The sequence below is a fragment of the Pelobates fuscus genome, chromosome 1 (genome assembly GCF_036172605.1).
Source record: "Pelobates fuscus isolate aPelFus1 chromosome 1, aPelFus1.pri, whole genome shotgun sequence".
NCBI classification, from domain to species: Eukaryota; Metazoa; Chordata; class Amphibia; order Anura; family Pelobatidae; genus Pelobates; species Pelobates fuscus.
This window is the reverse complement of record NC_086317.1, coordinates 64,731,186-64,753,938: the sequence shown is the minus strand read 5'-3', so window position 1 is coordinate 64,753,938 and position 22,753 is coordinate 64,731,186. Positions and strand designations below refer to the sequence as shown.

General features: G+C 38.2%; 1 protein-coding gene across 1 annotated transcript in view; it reads left to right on the top strand.

The window, feature by feature from the left end:
* The window catches only part of ACE2 (angiotensin converting enzyme 2), a 118,145-nt gene that overhangs the window by 84,095 nt on the left and 11,297 nt on the right, over window positions 1-22,753 (top strand). The window contains exons 8-17 of the mRNA XM_063449146.1: window positions 936-1,105; window positions 4,598-4,824; window positions 6,850-6,994; window positions 7,910-8,008; window positions 9,483-9,605; window positions 10,535-10,713; window positions 12,540-12,598; window positions 16,048-16,154; window positions 20,615-20,734; window positions 22,384-22,578. Of these exons, the coding sequence (XP_063305216.1) occupies window positions 936-1,105; window positions 4,598-4,824; window positions 6,850-6,994; window positions 7,910-8,008; window positions 9,483-9,605; window positions 10,535-10,713; window positions 12,540-12,598; window positions 16,048-16,154; window positions 20,615-20,734; window positions 22,384-22,578 (1,424 nt within the window). The remainder of the gene's footprint in view (window positions 1-935; window positions 1,106-4,597; window positions 4,825-6,849; window positions 6,995-7,909; window positions 8,009-9,482; window positions 9,606-10,534; window positions 10,714-12,539; window positions 12,599-16,047; window positions 16,155-20,614; window positions 20,735-22,383; window positions 22,579-22,753) is intronic.

Genomic DNA, 22,753 nt, shown 5'->3' with positions numbered 1-22,753 from the left:
GTGTGTATGTATCAGTGATTGCATTTGGGCAAAAAGGACAATTTGAATGACTTACATTTATCAAGCACCAAAACTCCCTCAGCACTTCTTGCCTCATTACCTTGCTCAATGTCACTAATGGCACAACACTGGTCCAATCCAATGTTCCTCATACAGGAGCACTAGGGACCTGAAGCGCATAAGTGGCAAGCGCTATGCACTTCCAACGCTTGTCATAGTTAAACATGGCATTGTAGTGGAGGTGTTTCTAATGGCTGTCAGTGTGACAGCTACTAGAGGCGTGTTTAACCTTTCACGGTAAGGCAATGTTTTATCTTGTGGGATTAAACCTACATGACCACTGTGGAGTAAATGGAGCGGCAAAATATTTTTTGCCTAGCGCTGCATTAATCCTTGCACCAGCCCTGCATGCATGGCACACATGGTCAATACTGCTATTGGCTGTCTGGCACCAGCATGCAGTGCTTGTTTGTGTCAGGCACCAAATATACACAGAATTGACATTAGCCACGCAGAACTTGTTCCGGGCTGGATAACAACATTGTCCCTATGACGCTGCTGGAGGTCAAATTACTCTTCCTTCACCAGGTTAAACTGTATGTAAAGCGTTTCATAGTGAAGCGCTGTACATAATACCATGACCACTTTGAATCAGTGCAGTGATTAACAGTGCTTGCAGTAACCCTTTAACATTAAAATGTATGACGATAATTGCTTTATAACTTTGGCAGCATTACCTGCAGTAACAGTTTAAACATTTTTGGATTGTGTTCAGGTAGAAAACAAACACCAAAAATCTGAAATTGTTCTCATATGGAAGTAGGCATAGGACTGTGATTATGACCGTAGCGTCCCTAAACTATTAGACGGTGCATTGTTGTAAAATATTTTAAGATCCATAAAAATGTTAAGAAATATAATTTTGTTGGTTTCAGGGATGGACAGTAGAAAGGATGTTTAAAGAAGCGGAAATCTTTTTTAAGTCTGTTGGTCTCTTTGAATTAAATCCCAACTTCTGGACAAATTCAATGATTGAAGAGCCTAAAGATGGACGGAAAGTGGTTTGCCACCCCACAGCCTGGGATCTGGGAATGGATGACTTCAGGTAAACCACTGCAATTTAAATGCAATTAAAATTAATTTATAGATTGGCTTCACTTTATTTATTTTTTTGTTTACTTGAAAAGGTAAAAAGGATAATACAATGAACAGAAATGAGAATAAAATTATAGATCAGCTGTGGGCAACCTTCAGCACTCTAGATGTTATGGACTACATCTCCCATAATGCTCTTACAGCCATAATGACATGCAGTCCACAACTTCTTGAGTGTTAAAGATTGCTCCACTTGACTAGCTCATCATGGATATCAGATATTGTCTCAACATTTCTGTAACGGAGCTCCCCGTACTCCGACTGAGTACCCTCCATTGATGGACGCTTCCTAGCTTGCGCCGAGGACCACGCGCACCGCACCGGACACCACAACCACTGCAGACTCTGCAACCGCCGTAGCTTGACTGGAGTCTCACCGTCTTCCTTCCACCCTGGATCAGCTTCTGTCCTCCAGGACTGTGTGGGAAAGACATCTTCCTTCCACCCTATATGAACCTCCAGCATCCAGGACTGTGTGGGGAAGACCACTCCTCCAGGGAGAGCATAACAGGAACAGCTCTTAAAAGAGCTAAGTGATTAAAGGGACACTTTAGTCACCTGAACAAATTTAGCTTAATGAAGCAGTTTTGGTGTATAGAACATACCCCTGCAGCCTCACTGCTCAATCCTCTGCCATTTAGGAGTTAAATCCCTTTGTTTATGAACCCTAGTCACACCTCCCTGCATGTGACTTGCACAGCCTTAAATAAACACTTCCTGTAAAGAGAGCCCTATTTAGGCTTTCTTTGTTGCAAGTTCTGTTTAATTAAGATTTTCTTATCCCCTGCTATGTTAATAACTTGCTAGACCCTGCAAGAGACTCATGTATGTGATTAAAGTTCAATTTAGAGATTGAGATACAATTATTTAAGGTGAATTACATCTGTTTGAAAGTGAAACCAGTTTTTTTTTTTCACGCAGGCTCTGTCAATCATAGCCAGGGGAGGTGTGGCTAGGGCTGCATAAACAGAAACAAAGTGATTTAACTCCTAAATGACAGTGAATTGAGCAGTGAAATTGCAGGAGAATGATCTATACACTAAAACTGCTTTATTTAGCTAAAGTAATTTAGGTGGCTATAGTGTTCCTTTAAGGCTCAAGGGAATATTCAGAGCATAGCAATACCCAGTGTGAGTATAGCTGTCCCCTCCAATCACAAGACAAGACTAAATGTTAAAGGTCAAGAAGAACTGTCTAAAATGTTATTTTACTTGGGACTAGCCCATATGGTCATTACATTAACATTGCTGTGAAAACTCAATAAAATTACAAACAGTCAAATCATAGCAGGCAACATACAGTGACTTATTATAACACAATTGCATATTTTTAAAGAGGTGGGTGAGACAATAATTAAGAGAAAATATCTCACGTGCCTGCAGAATTAGCAATATGCAAATCTACCCGAATATGCAAATGAACCAGTCTTGCTATTCAGGTAGTGCATATTGCTGTTGCTACCAACAGAGGGCACTAGACAAGCTCCATAGCCAAATCCACCTAGTTGGTAGCAAACCTTAGCAGTACAGGAGAGCAGGCAATACATTTCACAGTACACACACACACACACTATAAACAATTACATTACACACAACCTGCACCTATAATGGGTGCAGGATGACTAAAACATAAGAGAAATAAAGCACCCTACATAAATAGTCTGTCTGAAGGCAGAACAGGGGCTTTAAAGCCAAATACATCAAAGAGTCATAGCCACATGGAAGGAGACTTGCCAACAGGCTTCTCCATAACCCAGGGAAGCAGGGCAATTTGTCACACGAAAAATCAGTTACAAAAGGCAGTTAGTAACAATTACTATTTCAGTTTCAATTAAACTCACCAGGACACAAATAAACTCAGAGGGCATTGGTGTGTGGAGTATTACATATTGTGAATAGAAGATTATGGAGTCAAGAGGATATGGTAAAAAGTATTTAAGGACTTGAATTGCCATGCTATCTATGTTAGGTGCACATACCTTGTCTCATCGGAATCACATTCTACGCTAAGTTGAGTTTTGAGGTTACCTTTCTGATAATGGGTAGGAGAGGAACAAGTTTCAGTATCTGCCCCCATCTGAATGTAACATCACTCCTGGAGTCTCAAAGCTGTCCTAACTGTGATTTTATTTGTTTTTGATGAATGAGATGGCATTGGGGTTTATAATAAATTCAAAGTTTGTATTCTGTTCCTACCAATGAAAGAACATTTGCAATCATCCCCAAGGGTGAGATATGGTATTTTTGTAGCTACGATACGTAATAAAAGTTGCCATACGGATTTGTATACAAGTATGATTCTGAGCGATAAAAAGTATTTATTGACCATACAGACATCTAAGGCAAATATGGCAGGTTCAAAACCACACAAGCATACATTCCACATTGAGGTTAAAAGATGAGTCTAAAATTGCACTCTAACGGTTATCATGCTAGGAATAGCCTGACACTGTTCCCTGGTAACAGGTAAAACTACAGTATTTTGTTGTGGTTTGTCCTCTTACTGAGTCTCTGCTGAGTGCTGGGTGTTTTGCCTTGCTGGTGAAATTCAGATCTGCATAAGCTGGGTGCTTATCCCATGAGCCATCCATTGGTGAGAGCACCAGCTGATCAATCTCAGCTGATGCTGAGAACGGACATTAACAGAACTGACATTAACCAGCTTGGAACTCTTATACTGGCTAACGACACTCTGATGTTGGGGGTTGGGGGTGGAGTTACACCCCTGTCAGCAATACAAAATATATCAATGTAAAGCATTTCATACTGAAACACTTCATACTAAAGCACAGACTTCATGATCCATGAACACTTTTAAAACAGGAAGGTCGAAAAACCAGAACTCTTACACTAATGTAACTAATATCCACTGGACACACTTATTTTACATCTGCTACTCTCTGCATAATTTTCCAGGAATTCATGTTCTTTGGTGCAATTTATACACACCGTTCACTCCCAATCACCTGTGTAAACAATCAACATGTTTTGTATTGGTGCTATTGTGTTGGATTCACATATATACCTGTCTAACCGTGTGACAACATGGGAGCCCCAAGAACAATAGAAGTGCAGGACCATCTAAATGGCGCAGCGTGGCGTTTTTGTACCGCATATGCAAAAGAATTGGATTGTCTGAGATCATCAGTCTTAATTACCTCAGCCAAGGTCGTAGAACCAGCTGCAGATAGAGCAGCTCATTGTGGGATAAAAGATACGAAAACTCTCAAGAAATTAACATTTATTCCTCGCGGGGGTGGGGCAGTCACCTAAACAGTGGTGAGAGCACTATAAGGTTAGGAATACACATTTGTTTTCCTAACACTGTATTGTTCCTTTAAAACTAATCCAATGCACTTTGTCTATTGCCTACGCGGTTATCATATATAATTTTAGGTTTCAAGTTAATCCGATTCAATATTTTGTTCCATATGTATATCTAGGATCAAGATGTGCACCACAGTGAACATGGAAGACTTCCTAACAGTACACCATGAGTTGGGGCATATTCAGTATGATATGGCCTATGCCCCGTTGCCTATGTTGTTACGGGATGGAGCGAATGAAGGCTTTCATGAAGCTGTGGGAGAAATCATGTCTCTTTCTGCAGCTACACCAAAACACTTAAAGCATTTAAAGCTACTGCCAGACACATTTGTGGAAGATCAAGGTAAACAAAGTAGAACACATTGAATATGCTGTGTGTTTTCTATTGCATGCATAAATGTAATCTGAATTCCATTTGTGAACCTCCGGTGAATCCTTAACAATGTTTCTGTAGGTGTGGTACCATAAAAGACAATGAAACAAAATAGTTTTTGTTTCTTCAGAATCTAGAAAAAAAAGGCAGTTTTCGGATTCTATTATAAATGTTGCCGAACTCAAAGTGGAACAGCGACTCAGTATGGAAGGCCAAGTCAGATTTTCAAATGCGTGCAAATTTAAAGCAGAACTGCCATTTGCAGTTTATGGTTATAGTTAGCTATTCCATTTTTAGAATTCTCACACGTTTTTATTTTTTTATTTACATGCTCGACCTGGCAAGGTTTGTAACCCCTGCAGTGCTTGTAGCACCACTGAATGCTCATGTTCTATTTCTCTGTGTTTCTCAGATGCTCGAGGCATCATGGGGGATGCAAAGTTGCCCTGAAAACCGAATTGCAGCAGAGGTAAGTGTGTTTTAGACTTCCCTCTGCTGCATTATTTATCTTAGTAAATCATTATTTACTCCACTGACTAAAACACTGAATATCACCTATAGCTTTTTCATGAGATGCTCCTTTTTGCTTTAAGTTATATTAAAGGGATTCTATTGCGTTAGGAATACAAATATGTATTCCTAACACTACAGTGCCCTTTGGTGCCCTCCTCCCTCGTGTCCCCACCAACCCAGCATATGAAGGGCTAAAAAAAAAACGTTAATTTACTCACCCGATTCCATCGCCGATGTCCTTCGGCCCTAGGTCACGGACCGCCTCCTCCAACATTATCCAACGGGGGGATCTAATGGGCATGCGCGTCGAGAGCTGCGGATTTCACCAACGCTAGACGTCCTCATGCACAACATGAGGACATCCAGTGTCATTTAGGGGACCCAGAGTCTGTTAAACTCCCGGCAGCGCCTCTAGTGGCAGTCTAGTAGACAGCCACTAGAGGCTGTCTTAGTACTGCAATGTTTTACATTGCAGTGCTTAGGGGGACAGGGACACTGCACCAAGACCACTTCATTGAGAAGAAGTGGTCTGGGTGCCTATCGTGTCCCTTTACAGATTAAGGAAATTACATCATAATCCAGTTCAGGATATGCAAAGCCAAGGGCAAAATGGCAAATGTTGAGGAGAAGTAGATACATTTGTTTATTTCTCCCCTTATCTTTATCTATGCTGACTGCCAGGCGCAAAGGACACAGCTTAGAGCAATGATTGGCAGGGAGCTAAGATGGATGCGCCCATTTGCAGGTTAAAGAGGTGTGAATTTTTATGTTTAATTTTATTTTTCACAAATCCATACAGGTAATAAGTAAATACAAGTAATAAGTAAACATTAGATAGGGAGCCAAAGAAAAGAAAATGTTACTTGCGCTTTCTCCTTAATCCCTATGTATATTTAGACAAATGGAGGTCATTTAGTTGCTCCAATGGCCATTGGAGGGATGCCCGCCTGCCAACGTCAAGGCAGACCCCCCTAAGCGGGTCCTAACACTGACAATTAGATAGGGAGCCACTGGCAAGTGCGCATAAGTGGCAAATTCACTGCCCTGCACCAATCAGCAATGCATCTCTGTGGGTGCATTCGGCATCTCCATCAGAGTGTGGAGATGCTGAAAATGGGTCCTGCAATCCCAGGAAGTCCCTTTAGTGGCTGTCAGAATGACAGACACTAGAGGTGGTTTTCTGAAGCTGTTACTACACTAAGCTGTACCGGCTCTCGTGTCCCTTTAAGACTAAGTCTGAGCAATGCCTTGCATTTACAAAATAGATAAGAATTCACAATAGATGCCTAAAAATTTGTACATGAATGATGGGCAAATACCATATCAAAAAGACTGTTCACACATCTTCTTATTTCAAAGGAAATAATATAGAAAATGTTTTATGTTTAATTGCACAAAAAGCTTAAAACCAATTAAGGGTTATATGCTGGTGATAAAGTATTTAGAGTGATATCCTGTCCTACTGATACATGTTCTTTACAGAGACAGAAATCAACTTTTTACTTAGACAAGCCCTCACCATCGTTGGTACTCTGCCGTTCACCTACATGCTGGAGCAGTGGAGATGGAAGGTCTTCAGAGGAGAAATACCTAAAGACAAATGGATGGAGGAATGGTGGAGAATGAAGTAAGTGTCTACGAATAGACAATGGTTTTACAATGAAGTTCTTTTTATGCTTAAGATCCAAAGGGTGCATTTTGGGGTGGAGGTGACTTCCATTTTCTGCACTATATAAATATGCAAGTTAATAAATAAAATTCCAAGATACTCCTCTTTAAAGTTCCTTTGCATACAGTTAATCAGCAGTAAGCCTCTCAGGGAAGTGGAGTATTGCGTGCACGTATGCAGCGTCAAATATATTTTAAATGGACAGAACTAGCAGTATAAGAGAAAAATAGTGCAGTCTTTTAGGAAATTGCTGCCGTTGAAAGCAATCAAGTGCAGGTAGGCGACTTACTTGGATTGTGCATTTAATACGATTAAGCATTAGTGGTCGTTCTTTAATTATATTGTTTATTTACTTACTTTTTGCTTCATCTCTCAAAGTCAAACGGGTGACACTCACCGCAAGACTCATACAAAGGGCTTTACAGTAAGCACTCAACTGCAGATCTAAGTTCTTGACACTAACTACATCCAAATCCCATGTTCTACTAACACCACTGAATTATGGAAGGGCTCGGAAATTAAGGAAACAAGAAAAGATAACTCAGATTAAGAATGGAGAGAAATATTAGATTCCTGTCAGTTAATAGAATAGCATTTCACATAGCAGTGGCATTTTAATTATATTTGGTGTGCTGCTGTTAGGAGTGGAATTTATTTTGTAAGTGAAATTGTTTTTAGAGTATAATTTCCTGATTTTAGTGGTGTGTTCATGTTTCCTGTGCTGCTTCTGAAATTCTGAAAAAAGGTTTTATTTTAAGGTTATTAATCTAAACTCATAAATTAGATTCCTTCCTCAATGTTTCTAAATGCAGAATTATTAATTTGATGTATGCATAAACGGCTATATGGTTAAATACAGTGTTTTCGTTCTAGGCATGAGCTGGTAGGTGTAGTGGAACCTTATCCTCATGACGAGACATATTGCGATCCAGCAGCTCTGTTCCACGTTGCCAATGACTATTCTTTCATTAGGTAAGATTATTTTCCACAGCAAGGGATGAATTCAAACTCAATTGAGTATCATAGTTACATCTCTACATCTGCAGTTCTCTATTCACTGATATATAATGAGTTAAAAAAAAAAAAGAAGATTCTGTCTGATAAACGTAAGCTAATTCGTCTTTCCTTCATGGAGGATTTTATAAACGAATTATTTAACCTACATTATTATCACTTTAATTTATGAATCTACCATTTAATTAGAAATGTCTTAATTGCATTTGTTGAAACACATTGTTCCAAAATCCAACATATAAGCTCAGAATAACATTGCAATAGCTTGTATTTCATGTCTAGGCGGCATTAAATACTTTATAATATCACTACTACAATTAACTCTGAGTAATAAAAATAGTAGACTCTCCGCTATATGCTTTAGCTACATGGCCAGACAACCAATACCCATGACCACCTAATATCTGCTCTAGTGATTATAATGTCAGAAGTACCCTGGCGCTGTTCCTCGGTAAGGAAACAAACCGTTTTAAAACTCTTTACCTCTTACCTTGATCCCGCCGGGCAGGTAGGAAGAGGAGCCTCGCCACCGTAATTATTATAGACTGTGATGGAGCAAATTTGGAACATGTAAGACCACTGAGAAGCTGACTGCAGTAGTCAAGGCGAGAGAGGATAGTGACATGGACCAGCACCGTAGCTGCGTCCAGCGTTAAATAGGGTCGAGAACAGATCGAGAACAGAAGTGGACCAAGGACAGACCCTTGGGGAAAACCAGCAGAGAGGGGTTGTGGGGAAGACGCAAAGCCAGAGAAAGAAACACCAAAAGAGCACTGGGAGAGGTGGAAGGAGCACCAGGAGAGAGCAGCATCTCATAGACAGAGATTACTGTGAAAAAGTTGTTGATGACCAAAATCATCTTATTTAGGATAGAATCTCATTTTTATAGGATGTTTATGCTCGCTTCATTTTGAAATGCTGCGCATACAAGGTCCATGCGCCATGACTACGTCAAAACAATGAAGTTGTCATGGTGCTTGGACTAACCATTTAATAAATGTCCCTACCTTGCCCTCTTTACTTCTATTTTTTTATCAGGAATGGCTGGGACTTCCATAGTTTAACATATAAACCGTATAAATTATTATTATTATTAATCCATTTATACAATACAGAATTGTCTCTGTTTTCTGCATGGAATAGGGCACAGTTTTTAAGTAGAAATTCTGAAAAACAGGCTCCTAAATTAAAACAAAAAAAAACTTTAAAAAATCTTAGTCTGCTATGATTACCAGTGGTAAGATATTATCCAAACTTTACTCCAAACTTTAATAACATTTATATATTTGAATTTTTTAAGACATTTTAATACATATTTTAATATATTTATTTTTCATTTTAAGTACGTATGTATATTTAAAAATAAATAAATTATTTTGCGGAAACAGATCTATAGTTTAATTAAATATATGTATACTTTCGTTTTAAACAGATATTACACTAGGACAATTTATCAGTTCCAGTTCCAAGATGCGCTATGCAAAGCAGCCAATCATGTGGGATCTCTGCATTCATGTGACATCACTAACTCTTTAGACGCTGGCATTAAACTACGGTGAGAAGTACCCTCTTATATTCAGACAGTAATGCTTTCATTAACTTTTTACATGATATAGGCCTTCATTTAATAGACTTTCTAAATTATGCCAAATTATTATAATGTCCAAATTATTCATCTACATAAATCGACATAGACTTCTAAATAAACAATTCTACATAAATCACTTGGAAACTTTTCTAGCAGTATTGAATCATTTGGAAAGCTTATCAAGGTCATAGACATAGTGTATTAAATGTCACTTGATTAAATTACCGTGGCATGCCATTAACCTTCATCAAGCACCATTTCACAAAAAGTGAAGTTTGTTAGCCCATTAGGACTCAGCACGAAGAAGCTTCTCACCCAAGCATTAGAATGGCTTATATATTTCAGCTGAATGAATGGGGTGATTAATATGTGAAGTTAAAGCATTACAAAATTGTGTTTGTATATTTATTTTTAAATAGTAAATTGAAACCTCTTATTTTCAATAGTGTCTGGAACATTTAACATGGAAAGTTAAATGATACACAAGATGATAGGTAGATAGATAGACAGATATAGGATACATAATTAAGAAACCGTGTATTATGAGAAAATAATCTGATCTTGTGGTTCTGGAGACATAATATTAGACCAAAAGTTTATAAATATCTTCAAAACCTTGAGATATAATTATTTCCTCAAGTACTAGTTTTACTGTTTTGTATTTATTTATTTTTTGGACTAGAGGTTAAGGGTGGCTTTATAAATACTATACGCATGACGACACTATGTAGCCTATGAATAAGCAATAACCAAACAATATCTCCAAAGCTGTTATGAAAGCTAGGCTAGCAAAGCATCATGGGGGATTAAGTTCCACATCTCAATCTACGCATAGGCAACTCCAGCTCTTGTAATTATGGCAACAATGTTAACACATGTCATGTAATATATTGCAGTACCATGCTGGAACTCGGAAATTCCAAACCCTGGACCCAAGCACTAGAGAGCATAACAGGAGAAAAAAAGATGAACGCCCAACCTCTGCTTAGTTACTTTTCAACATTATATGACTGGCTGAAGAAGGAAAATGAACAAAATGGAAGAAAAGTTGGTTGGAAGACACAATGGTCAATAAGTATGTTAAAAGGGAGTATTATACACAAGGGGCTGGCTGCACTCACCTAAACATGCTTAAATGGGGTGCTGCTGGGGACCAATAAGTACAGTAAAAATAGAAATCCAGCGCACTCACTTATCTACTAAACAGCTACTTTGATGTTGACAGATTTGACTAGTTTTATTAAAAACACCTAATCTAGGCAAAAAATTATAGGGATTTAGTTACATTATATGATCATACATTGCATAAGCCTGCCACAAACGTCAATGTACCCCATCTTTGGCAGGTCCTACTCTCACTGCCAACTGTCTACTAAATGAGCTACTCACTTGGGGAAATCCTTCCATCTCGAGTTCTCTGCAGTACAAGGCTAAATAGGGTCCTGAGATGAGACACCTGTGACGGGGGGCGGTGCATAACCAAGGAGCTGGCTAGACTCCCGAATATATATGGAAACACAAGGGGCTGGGAGTATTATAAGGGAGTATTATACACATCTTATGGAAAATGTTAAGAGAGAACTATTGGCAGGGTGATAAAACTAAATAAACTTTAATTAAATGCATGTTTACGTAAGATAAAAATCACCTTAAAAATAAAGTGTGTAACTCCAGGAGCTGGTTAGTGACTAATGGCTAAAAATGTGGTAAAAAAAAAACCTAATAGGTATATAATATACTGGAAATGCAATAAGTGGATACTGTGCCTAAGGTGTTGAGAATATAAATAGAGATAAGAATAAAAATAAATATAAAAAATAAAAATAAAGATAAAATTTAAATTAAAAATTAACTGCTGTACCTTTAAGTACTAAAAACAATGTGGTAAAGGAGCAGCAATAGAAGTAGATGGAAAGTGTAGTGGGTGATAAAAAAAGGGGACGGGGTGAGTGAAAATACAGGTATGAAATATAAGTAAAAGATAGATATAAATTAATAAAATAATAAATAAATAAATAGAGACAGATGTGAATAAAAGTAAACCACAAGATAATGGAATAAACTCCTTAGACCAAAATGTGCAAAACACGTATCTCGATCCCCAATGAAGTGGGGGGTAGATGATACCTATTTCAAAATAATATACTTAGTAGTATCAAAGATAAAAAATAATATCAAGCTGCTAAGCGATACAGTATATAGAACTGCAGGCTCAGATACTTTGTACAATAGATCGTGATGAACTGAAGCAACGTAAACTGGATATGTAATCAAAAAGAGTCCAGTTTATTAAACATTAAAAATATAAAAAATAATTAAAATATAGATCAGAGACAGTTCATAAGTGCATTACCAGACTCTAGTAAATCAAATGCCAGCAAGGACCTTCGGATTATAGGAGGATGGCTCTGGATACTGTTGGTGAGTAGTTGGTATTCCGGCTGCCGGTGATGTTTGGCATGTTTACATAAGACAGCTTTCAAGGTTATTCAGTAAGTCCAAATGGCCCCAAACAGAATGGGTCAAAGTCAACTGAATGCATATGGGCCATTAAGACTGTAGAATCCAGACATTGTTGATGAAATTCATCAATGTCTGGATTTTGTAATTCAAAAAATATACTTACCATCAGAAATTTTCTTTCTTCTAATTCTTCTGTTTTCAGACCCCAAAAAAGGCCAAATAAAATCTATAATGTCTGACATCCCATTACATTTTTAATTAAAATAAAAAAATGTATATAAAAAACAGCCGTAAAAATAAAAACAAATAATAGATATTCCTGCACGAAGGGTTCACTGAAGAATGAGCGCTCCTAGCGGGAATAGTCCTTCTTGTTCTGTTTATTTGTGGCAATATTGAACATGCTGAGTGACATGCATTATTTATCTTTCATCCTAGACACGGAAAATTTAATAAAAGTGAGGATAAGTCTAATCGCTGGCCTAGGAGATGATGCGGTAAGAAAACTTGCAATTTCCAAGCATACTGCTGTGTGTGTGTGTGTGTGTGTGTGTGTGATTATGGCATATTCATTTGCAAAATAAGGTGCAGATAAGGAAATTGTACAATTTATGGTTAATCATATAAGAATATATTTGAATAGGCTTTGCAAATGATTTGATATTTTTGGATACATTTTTAAAATGATATATCAAAAAATATATCATAAAACAAATAAAAAAAATGAAAAAACATTTTTTTTTCAAATATGAAATAATAAAAAAAAAAGAGTTTTCCGAATGTTGCAGTGTTCTTGTCCCCCACTTGTAGGCAGGTGTCCCGTCCTCACCTGGTGCAAAAAAAAATGTAAAATGAAGTTTAATTTACCTTGTTCCTTTTGTCTTTTCGCTCCTCTGAGTAAAATTAAATGGCCTTTTTGCAGGGGTGGATGTTGATTTGGGGCTAACGAAGAGAAGTAAAAAAATCACTTAAAAGGAAAAGCTTCTGCAAAAAATATTAAATCAAGACCTTTGAATCATTCTATAGGGGCATACCTCCTACCTCAAATGTGTTCTGGTACTATGATTCAGTTCCACTATATGGCCATATCATGTTAAGCCCACCACTATTTCACAATACCCCAATATCAATGGGTCCTACACTAATTCCAACGTGGAAGACAAATTATTTATTTTCATTTTCATTTGATATAGAGTAGGTATATGATATGCATTGTATGTATATTTCTCAAAGCACTATTACTTTATCTGTTAATTTTGACACTGAATTTTTAGAACTGTATTTTTTTCACATTAATATTGTTTTATATTTATTCACAATGCTCTTATAGCAGATTAATTAAATACACTTTAGTTCATTTAGCATTAGCACTATTTAATTTGTCTCCCATGTTGAATCGATTTATTTATTTATAAAAATTTTTACCAGGTAAGATACATTGAGATTTCTCTCATTTTCAAGTCTATCCTAGGTCCACAAACACTGCGTTGTTTGTTGATACAGTATAATATTAAAAATGCAAAGTACTCTTAAAATACACAGTATAATATTAAAAATCCAAAGTTATCTTAAAATATACAAATTATTTAACACGAACACAAACTATAATCACCCATGGTTACAGGTGCATTCTGTACTGAGATATGTTGACAGAGATCTCTTAAAGTATTTTAAAGTGGAGGAAGATTGTGTCCGGGAGGTTGTTCCATACTTGCGGTGCTCTGAAAGAAAATGAGGATTGAGCTATTTTCTTTTTGTAACGTGGTATACTAAATAAAGTGCTGGTACTGCACCAAAGGTTATAGGAGGTGGGAATGGCCGGGGAGAGCATTCTACTGAGATAGGATGGGAGCTTCCCAGAAAAGCTCTTAAACACAAGGCTGGAAAGATGAAGGGTGTGCCTGGATTCTAGTGATAGCCAGTTTAGTTGTTTTAACATGTCATAACGGTAAGTCATGTAATTACATTGTAGCACAAAGCAGGAGGACGCGTTATACAACAAAGTGCGTTTTTGAAGTTGTGTTTGCGGTGCAGGTGCATAGACTTCATCCCAAAATTCTATGACTGGCATTAGCATTTGTTGCACAATCTGCAATTGTTTCTGTACCCAGTTTTGGATATGTTTTACATATCAAAATTACGTTTAATTTTTAATTTTAAAAATATGGGGTTTTATGTCACTTAGCTATGCATAAAGGCAGAAAAATTCAGAAATGTATATTTATAGCCACTAGATGGTAATGTCCAGAGAAACTTCACCTATTTCTTCCATTCTACTGTACTTTAGAAATAATTAAAGGAACACTATAGGGTCAGGAACACAAACATGTATTCCTGACCCTATAGTCTTAAACCCACCATTTAGGTGTCTCTCCCCCCTCAGCTCCCTTAAAAAAAATTCAAACTCACCTTATGTCCAGCGCCTCGTGGGTCCACCTGCGCTGGCCCTCCCCCCGATCTGCCTCATTAATTACATCATCAGAATGGGGGCGGGACCAAACACAATTTTGGCCAATCAGCACTTCTTTATAGAGATTCATTTAATCAATGCATCTCTATGAGGAAAATTTAACTGTGCAGCACTGCCCCAGGAAGCATCTCCAGTGTCCATCTGAGCAGTGGCCACTTGGAGGTGTCCCTAGGGGCAATGTAAACACTGCTTTTTCTCTAAAAAGGCAGTGTTTGCATGAAAATGCCTGAAGGCAGTGATTATACTCACCAGAACAACTACATTAAGCTGTAGTTGTTGTGGTGACTATACTGTCCCTTTAATATAAATTAGATTTTGCACCATTCTAAGGATCCAGCTGAAAAGCACATAACATATTTCAAGTCTCATACTTTTGTCCACTTTGAAGACTGTAGATACAGCAGAGGGCAACTACTCAATCACATTATTGGATCCTGAATGACAGTGGATTAATTTATATGAGAGAGTAACTGTAATAATGAATCTAAGGTTCACGGTGAAATTTATATTGATTCTTAGTTACTCACCTGTTTATTTTTAATGACAATGCCTAGCATTTACCAGTTCTTTTTTTATCCGATAATATAACATTGCTCCCTATTCATTCTTGCTATATAATCTACAGCTACAGAGTTTAATTTTGTTATGGTTTGAAAATTACTACTCTCAATGGAGTTTTAGAAAGTCAAGCCTAAATCAAATTCAGGGAGTCCAATGAAAATCAAAATAAAGGCTTAGTTTTCTGTTTACTGAGATACTTAAAGGGACACTCCAGGCACCCAGACCACTCCTGCCCATTGGTCTATAAGAAAACTTGCAATTGCCAAGCATACTGGTGTGTGTGTGTGTGTATCTGTGTAGCTTTGCAAATGGTTTGATATTTTTGGATACATTTTTAAAACGATATATCAAAAAATATATATTAAAACATATAAGACAGCCACTAGAGGAGCTTCCGATTTCTTAAAACACTCTTAGTGTTTTAAGAGATGCTGGACGTCCTCACGCTATGCATGAGGACCTCCAGGGTCGCCGGAATCCCCATAGGAAAGCATTCAATAATGCTTTCCTATTGGGCGGTGTAATGCGCACGCGCGGCCGTTGCCATGCATGCGCATTAGGTCTCCCCTGCCGCCTGAAGTCGGTGGGGGAGGAGAGTTGGCGGAGCCTGACCCAGCGCCGAGGGACATCGGCACTGGATACAGGTAAGTCACTGAAGGGGTTTTAACCCCCTCAGCAACCTGGGATGGGAGATGGGAGGGAGAAGGGACCTGCAGTGCCGGTTTGTTTTCCTGGCACTGGAGAGTCCCTTTAAAAAAAAAAAAAAATAATTATAATAATAATAATAAAAACATGTTATTTATTTATTTTCTAATGGGAAACCTGGCTGAACTTATTTTGCATGTGAAAGTGTAGAATCTTTATTTTTATTGTAAATGTGTGCCGTACGTTTTAAATGTGACTACTGTTTTACAGTATCCGTGGGATGAATCCGAAACTAACTTGTTCAAGGCATCAGTGGCTTACGCTATGACAAAATATTTTGCTGAAATGGGAAAAGAAAAGGCGAATCTTGTATTTACGTAAGTATTTAAGTAATTTAACAAAGATTCATCTAAGTAGGTGTAGTAATACTGCAGATTTACCATACAGTGAGGGAAAAAAGTGAAGAAATGATCAGTATATAATTTAATGGTAGGTGTATTTTAACAATGAGAGACAGAATAACAGAAAAAAAAATCCAGAAAAACATATGTCAAAAAAGTAATAAATTGATTTGCATGTCAATGAGTGAAATAAGTATTTGACTCCTTCGACATGTACATGGTGGCAAACCCTTGTTGGCAATCACAGAGGTCATACTTTTTTTGTAGTTGGCCACCATGTTTGCAAACATCTCAGGAGGGATTTTGTCCCACTCCTCTTTGCAGATCCTCTCCAACTCGTACCTTCAGCTCCCTCCGCAGATTTTCTATGGGTTTACGGTCTGGAGACTGGCTAGGCCACTCCAGGACCTTAATGTACTTCTTCTTGAGCAACTCTTTTGTTGCCTTGGCTGTGTGTTTTGGGTCATTGTCATGCTAGAATACCCATCGATGACCCATTTTCAATGCCCTGGCTGAGGGAAGCAGGTTTTTACCCAGGATTTGACGGTACATGGCCCCATCTATCGGCCATGTACCGTCCTTTGATGCGGTGCAGTTGTCCTGTCCCCTCAGCAGAAAAACCCTCCGAAAAAAATATTGTTTCCACCTCCATGTTTGACGGTGGGTGTTCTTGGGGTCATAGGCAGCATTCCTCGTCCTCCAAACACGACGAGTTGAGTTGATTCCAAAGAGCTCGATTTTGGTCTTATCTGACCACAACACTTTCACCCAGTTCTCCTCTGAATCATTCAGATGTTCATTGGCAAACTTCAGATGGGCCTGTACATGTACTTTCTGGAGCAGAGGGCCTTGCGGGCTCTGCAGGATTTCAGTCCTTCACAGCATAGCGTGTTACCAATTGTTTTGTTGGTGACTATTATCCCAGCTGCCTTGACATTATTACCAAGATCCTCCCATGTAATTCTGGACTGATTCCTCACCGTTCTCTTGATCATTGAAACTCCATGAGGTGAGATTGTACATGGAGCACCAGCCCGAGAGAGACTGACAGTTATTTTGTGTTTCTTCCATTTGTGAATAATTGCACCAACTGTTGTCACCTTCTCACCAAGCTGCTTGGCGATGGTCTTGCAGCCCATTCCAGCCTTGTGTAGGTCTACAATCGTGTCCCTGACATCCTTGGACAGCTGTTTGGTCTTGGCCACGGTAGAGAGTTTGGAATCTGATTGATTGATTGCTTCTGTGGAAAGGTGTCTTTTATACAGGTAACAAGCTGTGATTAGGAGCACTCCCTTTTAGAGAGTACTCCTACTCTCAGTTTGTTACCTGTATAAAAGACACCTGGGAGTCAGAAATCTTGCTGATTAATAGGGGATCAAATACTTATTTCACTCATTGACTTGCAAATCAATTTATAACTTTTTTGACATGCGTTTTTCTGGATTTTTTTTTTAATTCTATCTCTCACTGTTAAAATTCACCTACCATTAAAATTATAGACTGGTCATTTCTTTGTCAGTGGGCAAACGTTCAAAATCAGCAGGGGATCGAATACTTTTTTCCCTGTATTTGCCAAGTGATTATCGCGATTGGGCAGAGGAATGAGAAACGGTCACTTCTTTGCAAGTGATTGCTCCTTTTGCCATCAATGCTCTAACATATCCCATAGAAACTAAATGATACACGTTTTTGAACCTTGTAGTTCAGAGGTTCTTGACTCTTTATGACATGGACCCAAATTATATATATGGTACTAGCTTGCCAACTCTTTAAAATGACCTGTTAACCATTCTTCAGCTGTTATATTATATAAAACCACATTAATTAAGGGGAAAAAAAATTCTCCAGATTTTTCCTGAGCAGGGTCTCTATAATTATTACAAATAAAACAAGGTGCACATCAGAAAGTGGAAAATTATGGGAATATATTCAATATTACCCTTAAAAGAAGATTGTATGAAGACTACTCAAATGTTCAGCATAAATATAATATAATCTTATATTTATCTCTATAATTATTGTAGTAAATCTGGGCTAAAACTTTGGTTCCTGACATATTTTACTTGCCTTGTTTTTAGCTCATCATTCACCTAGCTTAAACCCGGTTGAATTATCTCTTTTGGTCCCACTGCTAGCATCTCTCACAAGCTGTCAAGATTCTTGACTTTGCATCTGTTGCTACTGAATGTGAGCTAACACCAGTTAGAAATTTCACATATAGAATTTCTACATCACTAAACCGGCGCTTCCTTTGCATCGCACTGCTTCACTTTCTGTCTATTAAAATACCACTACAGCGTTAGGAATACAAATAGAGCCCTAGTCACGTAAACGGTTAACCATTTATTTGCTCACCGTAATCCAGCGCCGGGCTCCCTTGGCACTGGTGACCTCTCCTCCATCAACGTCAGCTTCCGAGTGGAGCTGAATGCGCATGCGCGGCCAGAGGCACGCTCGCATTAAAACCCGCCCATAGGAAAGCATTACTCAATGCTTTACTATGGGGATCTTTTTTGACGTTGTTGGTCCGTGAGGACGTCCAGTGTCAAATAAGTACGATTTACTCAGTGTAAATCGTGGAAGCGCCTCTAGTGGCTGTCAGTGAGACAGCCACTAGAGGCTGGATTAAGCCTGCAGTGTAAACATAGCAGATTCTCTGAAACTGCTATGTTTTCAGCAGCAGGGTTAAAACTAGGGGTACCTGGCACCCAGACCACTTCCTTGAGCTGAAGTGGTCTGGGTGCCTATAGTGGTCCTTTAAATATTACATTTCCTTGAAAATGTACCGTATATACTCGAGTATAAGCAGAGTTTTTCAGCACATTTTTTGTGCTGAAAAACCCCAACTCGGCTTATACTCGAGTCACTGTCTGTATTATGCCAATTTGCATTGCCATAATACAGACAGGGGGCTGTGGGGGCTGCAGAGCGGTTACTTACCTCTCCTGCAGCTCCTGTCAGCTCCCTTCTCCTCCGCGCCGGTCATTTCAGCACCTCGGTCAGCTCCCAGTGTAAGTCTCGCGAGAGCCGTGGGGTCATAGTGCGGCCGCGAGACTTACAGTGTGAGCTGAGAGAGGAGCTGCACGGACCGGCGCGGAGGAGAAGGGAGCTGACAGGAGCTGCAGGAGAGGTAAGTCAACTCTCAGCCAGCCCCCCTCCCCCCACTGAACTGCCAATGCAACTGGACCACCAGGGAAGGAGAGCCCCCCTCCCTGCCATGTATCAAGCAGGGAGGGGGGACGAAAAAAAATATATATAATTAAAAAAAATAATTAATAAAAAACAATACAAAGTTATTAAAATAATTAAAAGAAAATAATACAATTGCCCACCCCCCACCAAGGCTCAGCTACACACACACACACACACACACACACTGCACTCATACACACACATTGCATTGATACACACACACTGCATTCATACACACACACTGCACTCATACACACACACTGCATTCATACACACACACTGCATTCATACACACACACACTGCACTCATACACACACACTGCACTCATACACACACACTGCACTCATACACACACACTGCACTCATACACACACACACTGCACTCATACACACACTGCACTCATATACACACACTGCACTCATATACACACACACTGCATTCATACACACACTGCACTCATACACACACTGCACTCATACACACACACTGCATTCATACACACACTGCACTCATATACACACACTGCACTCATACACACACACTGCACTCATATACACACACTTCACTCATATACACACACTGCATTCATACACACACTGCACTCATATACACACACACTGCATTCATATACACACACACTGCATTCATACATACACACACTGCACTCATACACACGCTGCACTCATACAAACACGCTACACTCATAAACACACACTGCATTCATACACACACACTGCATTCATTATATACACACACTGTAAATAAATATTCAATTAATATAATTTTTTTAGGATCTAATTTTATTTAGAAATGTACCAGTAGCTACTGCATTTCCCACTCTAGTCTTATACTCGAGTCAATAAGTTTTCCCAGTTTTTTGGGGTAAAATTAGGGGCCTCGGCTTATATTCGGGTCGGCTTATACTCGAGTATATACGGTACTTTGTATTGGTCAGATCTAACAGAAGTGGATCTCCTGTATTGCCTGCTAACTCTTGTCAACAGCATTGGCCTCGGAGTATGTGATATATCACATATGTACAGACATTTTTTTGTTACTTTTATATTAACTTGTTGGTTATATATTTTCAAACCGGTCTCCATGAATTACTACCTTTTATCAAAAACGCTACAATTTTAGCAGGATACATTTTAGAATTCTAGTTTTCATGTTATTTCTTTGTAGACTGTAAATTTCAGTATGACAAAGTTTTTCTAATACTTTTTTTCCCCACCTATACAGACCAGATAATGTAGAGATTTTCAATGAAACCAAAAGAATTTCCTTTTTATTCCAAGTGACTAAGCCAAACACAAATGGTTTGGAAATAATAGAGAAATCTGTAGTTGAACAAGCCATTAGGTAAGCAAAGTTTTCTTTTTATTATTTAATATTTCTGGGCAAACTTATATTACCTGGTAATTTATTTATATGCCTGTGGATTTGCATCACACATAAAGAGAACATATTCTGCTACAGTGCAAATGCCCTGACACAGAGATACCCAATATACCTTCGTAAACTATAAAAAAAAAAAAAACATTATGTTAGTCTGTTGGTTTGAGAATTGTCTGATAACATGCCTGATGTCCACCAGGTGCCGATCACCTCGTCCCAGTGAGCTAGAAGCTTCAGCTAACTCCACTGAGCCAAGCCGTGCCATGTAGGGCCGACTCATTGGCTGAGGTGAGAATTCAAAGAGAATTCCGAGTCAATTTCAAATGGAAAACCAGAGAATCTGAATTGAAAGCATAGTTGATAGAGAATTTTTCCATTTCCCCTATTTTGACCTGATATAACATATTAATTACATATTTCATGTACATGCATGGTTTTAACAAGACTGAAGTTGTAAAACATTTTCTCTGAAGTAAAAAAATAAATAAATAAAGGTATATCCAGTCAATACAACTTCCATGTGTTTCATAGCTTTCGGCCCATCGTTATATAATTATTTTTAAAACAAATTTGTTAGTTACTATTGTGATAATTCAAAGTGAATTTCAAATATAAGGCCTGAGTAGCCCACCTGAATGCATTGCTGACACGGATAATTTTTCTATTTTGACATCAAATTTGAAATTCATGTTGAATTCACTTTCAATTCTGACGTTAGTAAAGAACCCTGTAAAATATTAATGTTGCCTGTGTGAATAACCGCTGGAGAGGTGTGGGTAGGGCTGAGTAATCAGAAACAAACTGGATTTAAATTATAAATGGCAGAGAATTTAGCAGGGAGACTGCATGGGCATGATCTATACACCAAAACCACTGCATTAAGCTATAGTTGTTTTGTTGCTTAGTGTGTCCATTTCTATTTCTATTTCAAATAAATCTAGTCCTTTACTATTGTCTAAATGTTTGCAAACAAAAATCAATTTAAAACATTTTTATCCATGAAGGGCTACTCCAACAACCATGGTCATGATGGTATGTTGTTTAACGTTTCTGAGATATACTGAGACATTTACAAATGGAAGTGTCTTTCTACACTCCCTCCCTCCATCGACTTGCTGGCTTCATATAACCACCAATATTTGTAAATATTTTTTTCTGCCTCCTTCCCTCATGTTGCTGTGCACTGTGAGCCAGTTAGATTTTCCATTAAAATGCTCCTCTATGAGAAGTCTTTGTTTGGACCTCGCAATAGCTGACATGATGGGGAAGTGCTAAGCAGCACTGGGAACTATACCTGGCAAGGATTTCAGATACATTATAGACAGATATTTTAGTATTTATTTTAACATTTAAGAAGGGGGGACCTAAAAAGTAATGCCCAATAGGACAATAGGATTTTAAAAACAATGACGCAAATAAGAGTTGGAGAAGTCCTTTAATGTTACATTTTACAAAAATCACCACAAAGGTTTGAACTGTCCTTTTTGTGGACCCTCATAGATGGAGGACAGTGTTGAATTAATTTATAAAGAACTACAAAAAAAGATTGCTTGTATTTCTTATAAGTATATGTAACTTAAAATATTTTCTTTATATATATACTTCGCAAACAGAATGTCAAAAGGAAGAATTAACAGCATCTTTCTTTTGAATGATGAGTCTTTGGAGTTCGTAGGCATACCTCCCACTCTAACCGCTCCCGCTCAACAGTCATTCGAAGTCTGGCTGGTGGTTTTTGGCGTTATGGCTGGTTTAATAGTTATTGCTCTGATAACCCTCATTGTTCTTGGACAAAGAGACAAGAAAAGGTAATTTTTTAAAAAGCATGAATGATTATTTGCTTGTTTTTGTCAATCTGTATTTTTATTGAGGCAAATTAGATGGGATACAGAATATAAAGAGGGAAATGCACAGTTAGTATACAGTAGAGGGTTCAATAACAATGGTGTCTAACATTTCCATAGCACTCGTACCTCTTTTTTT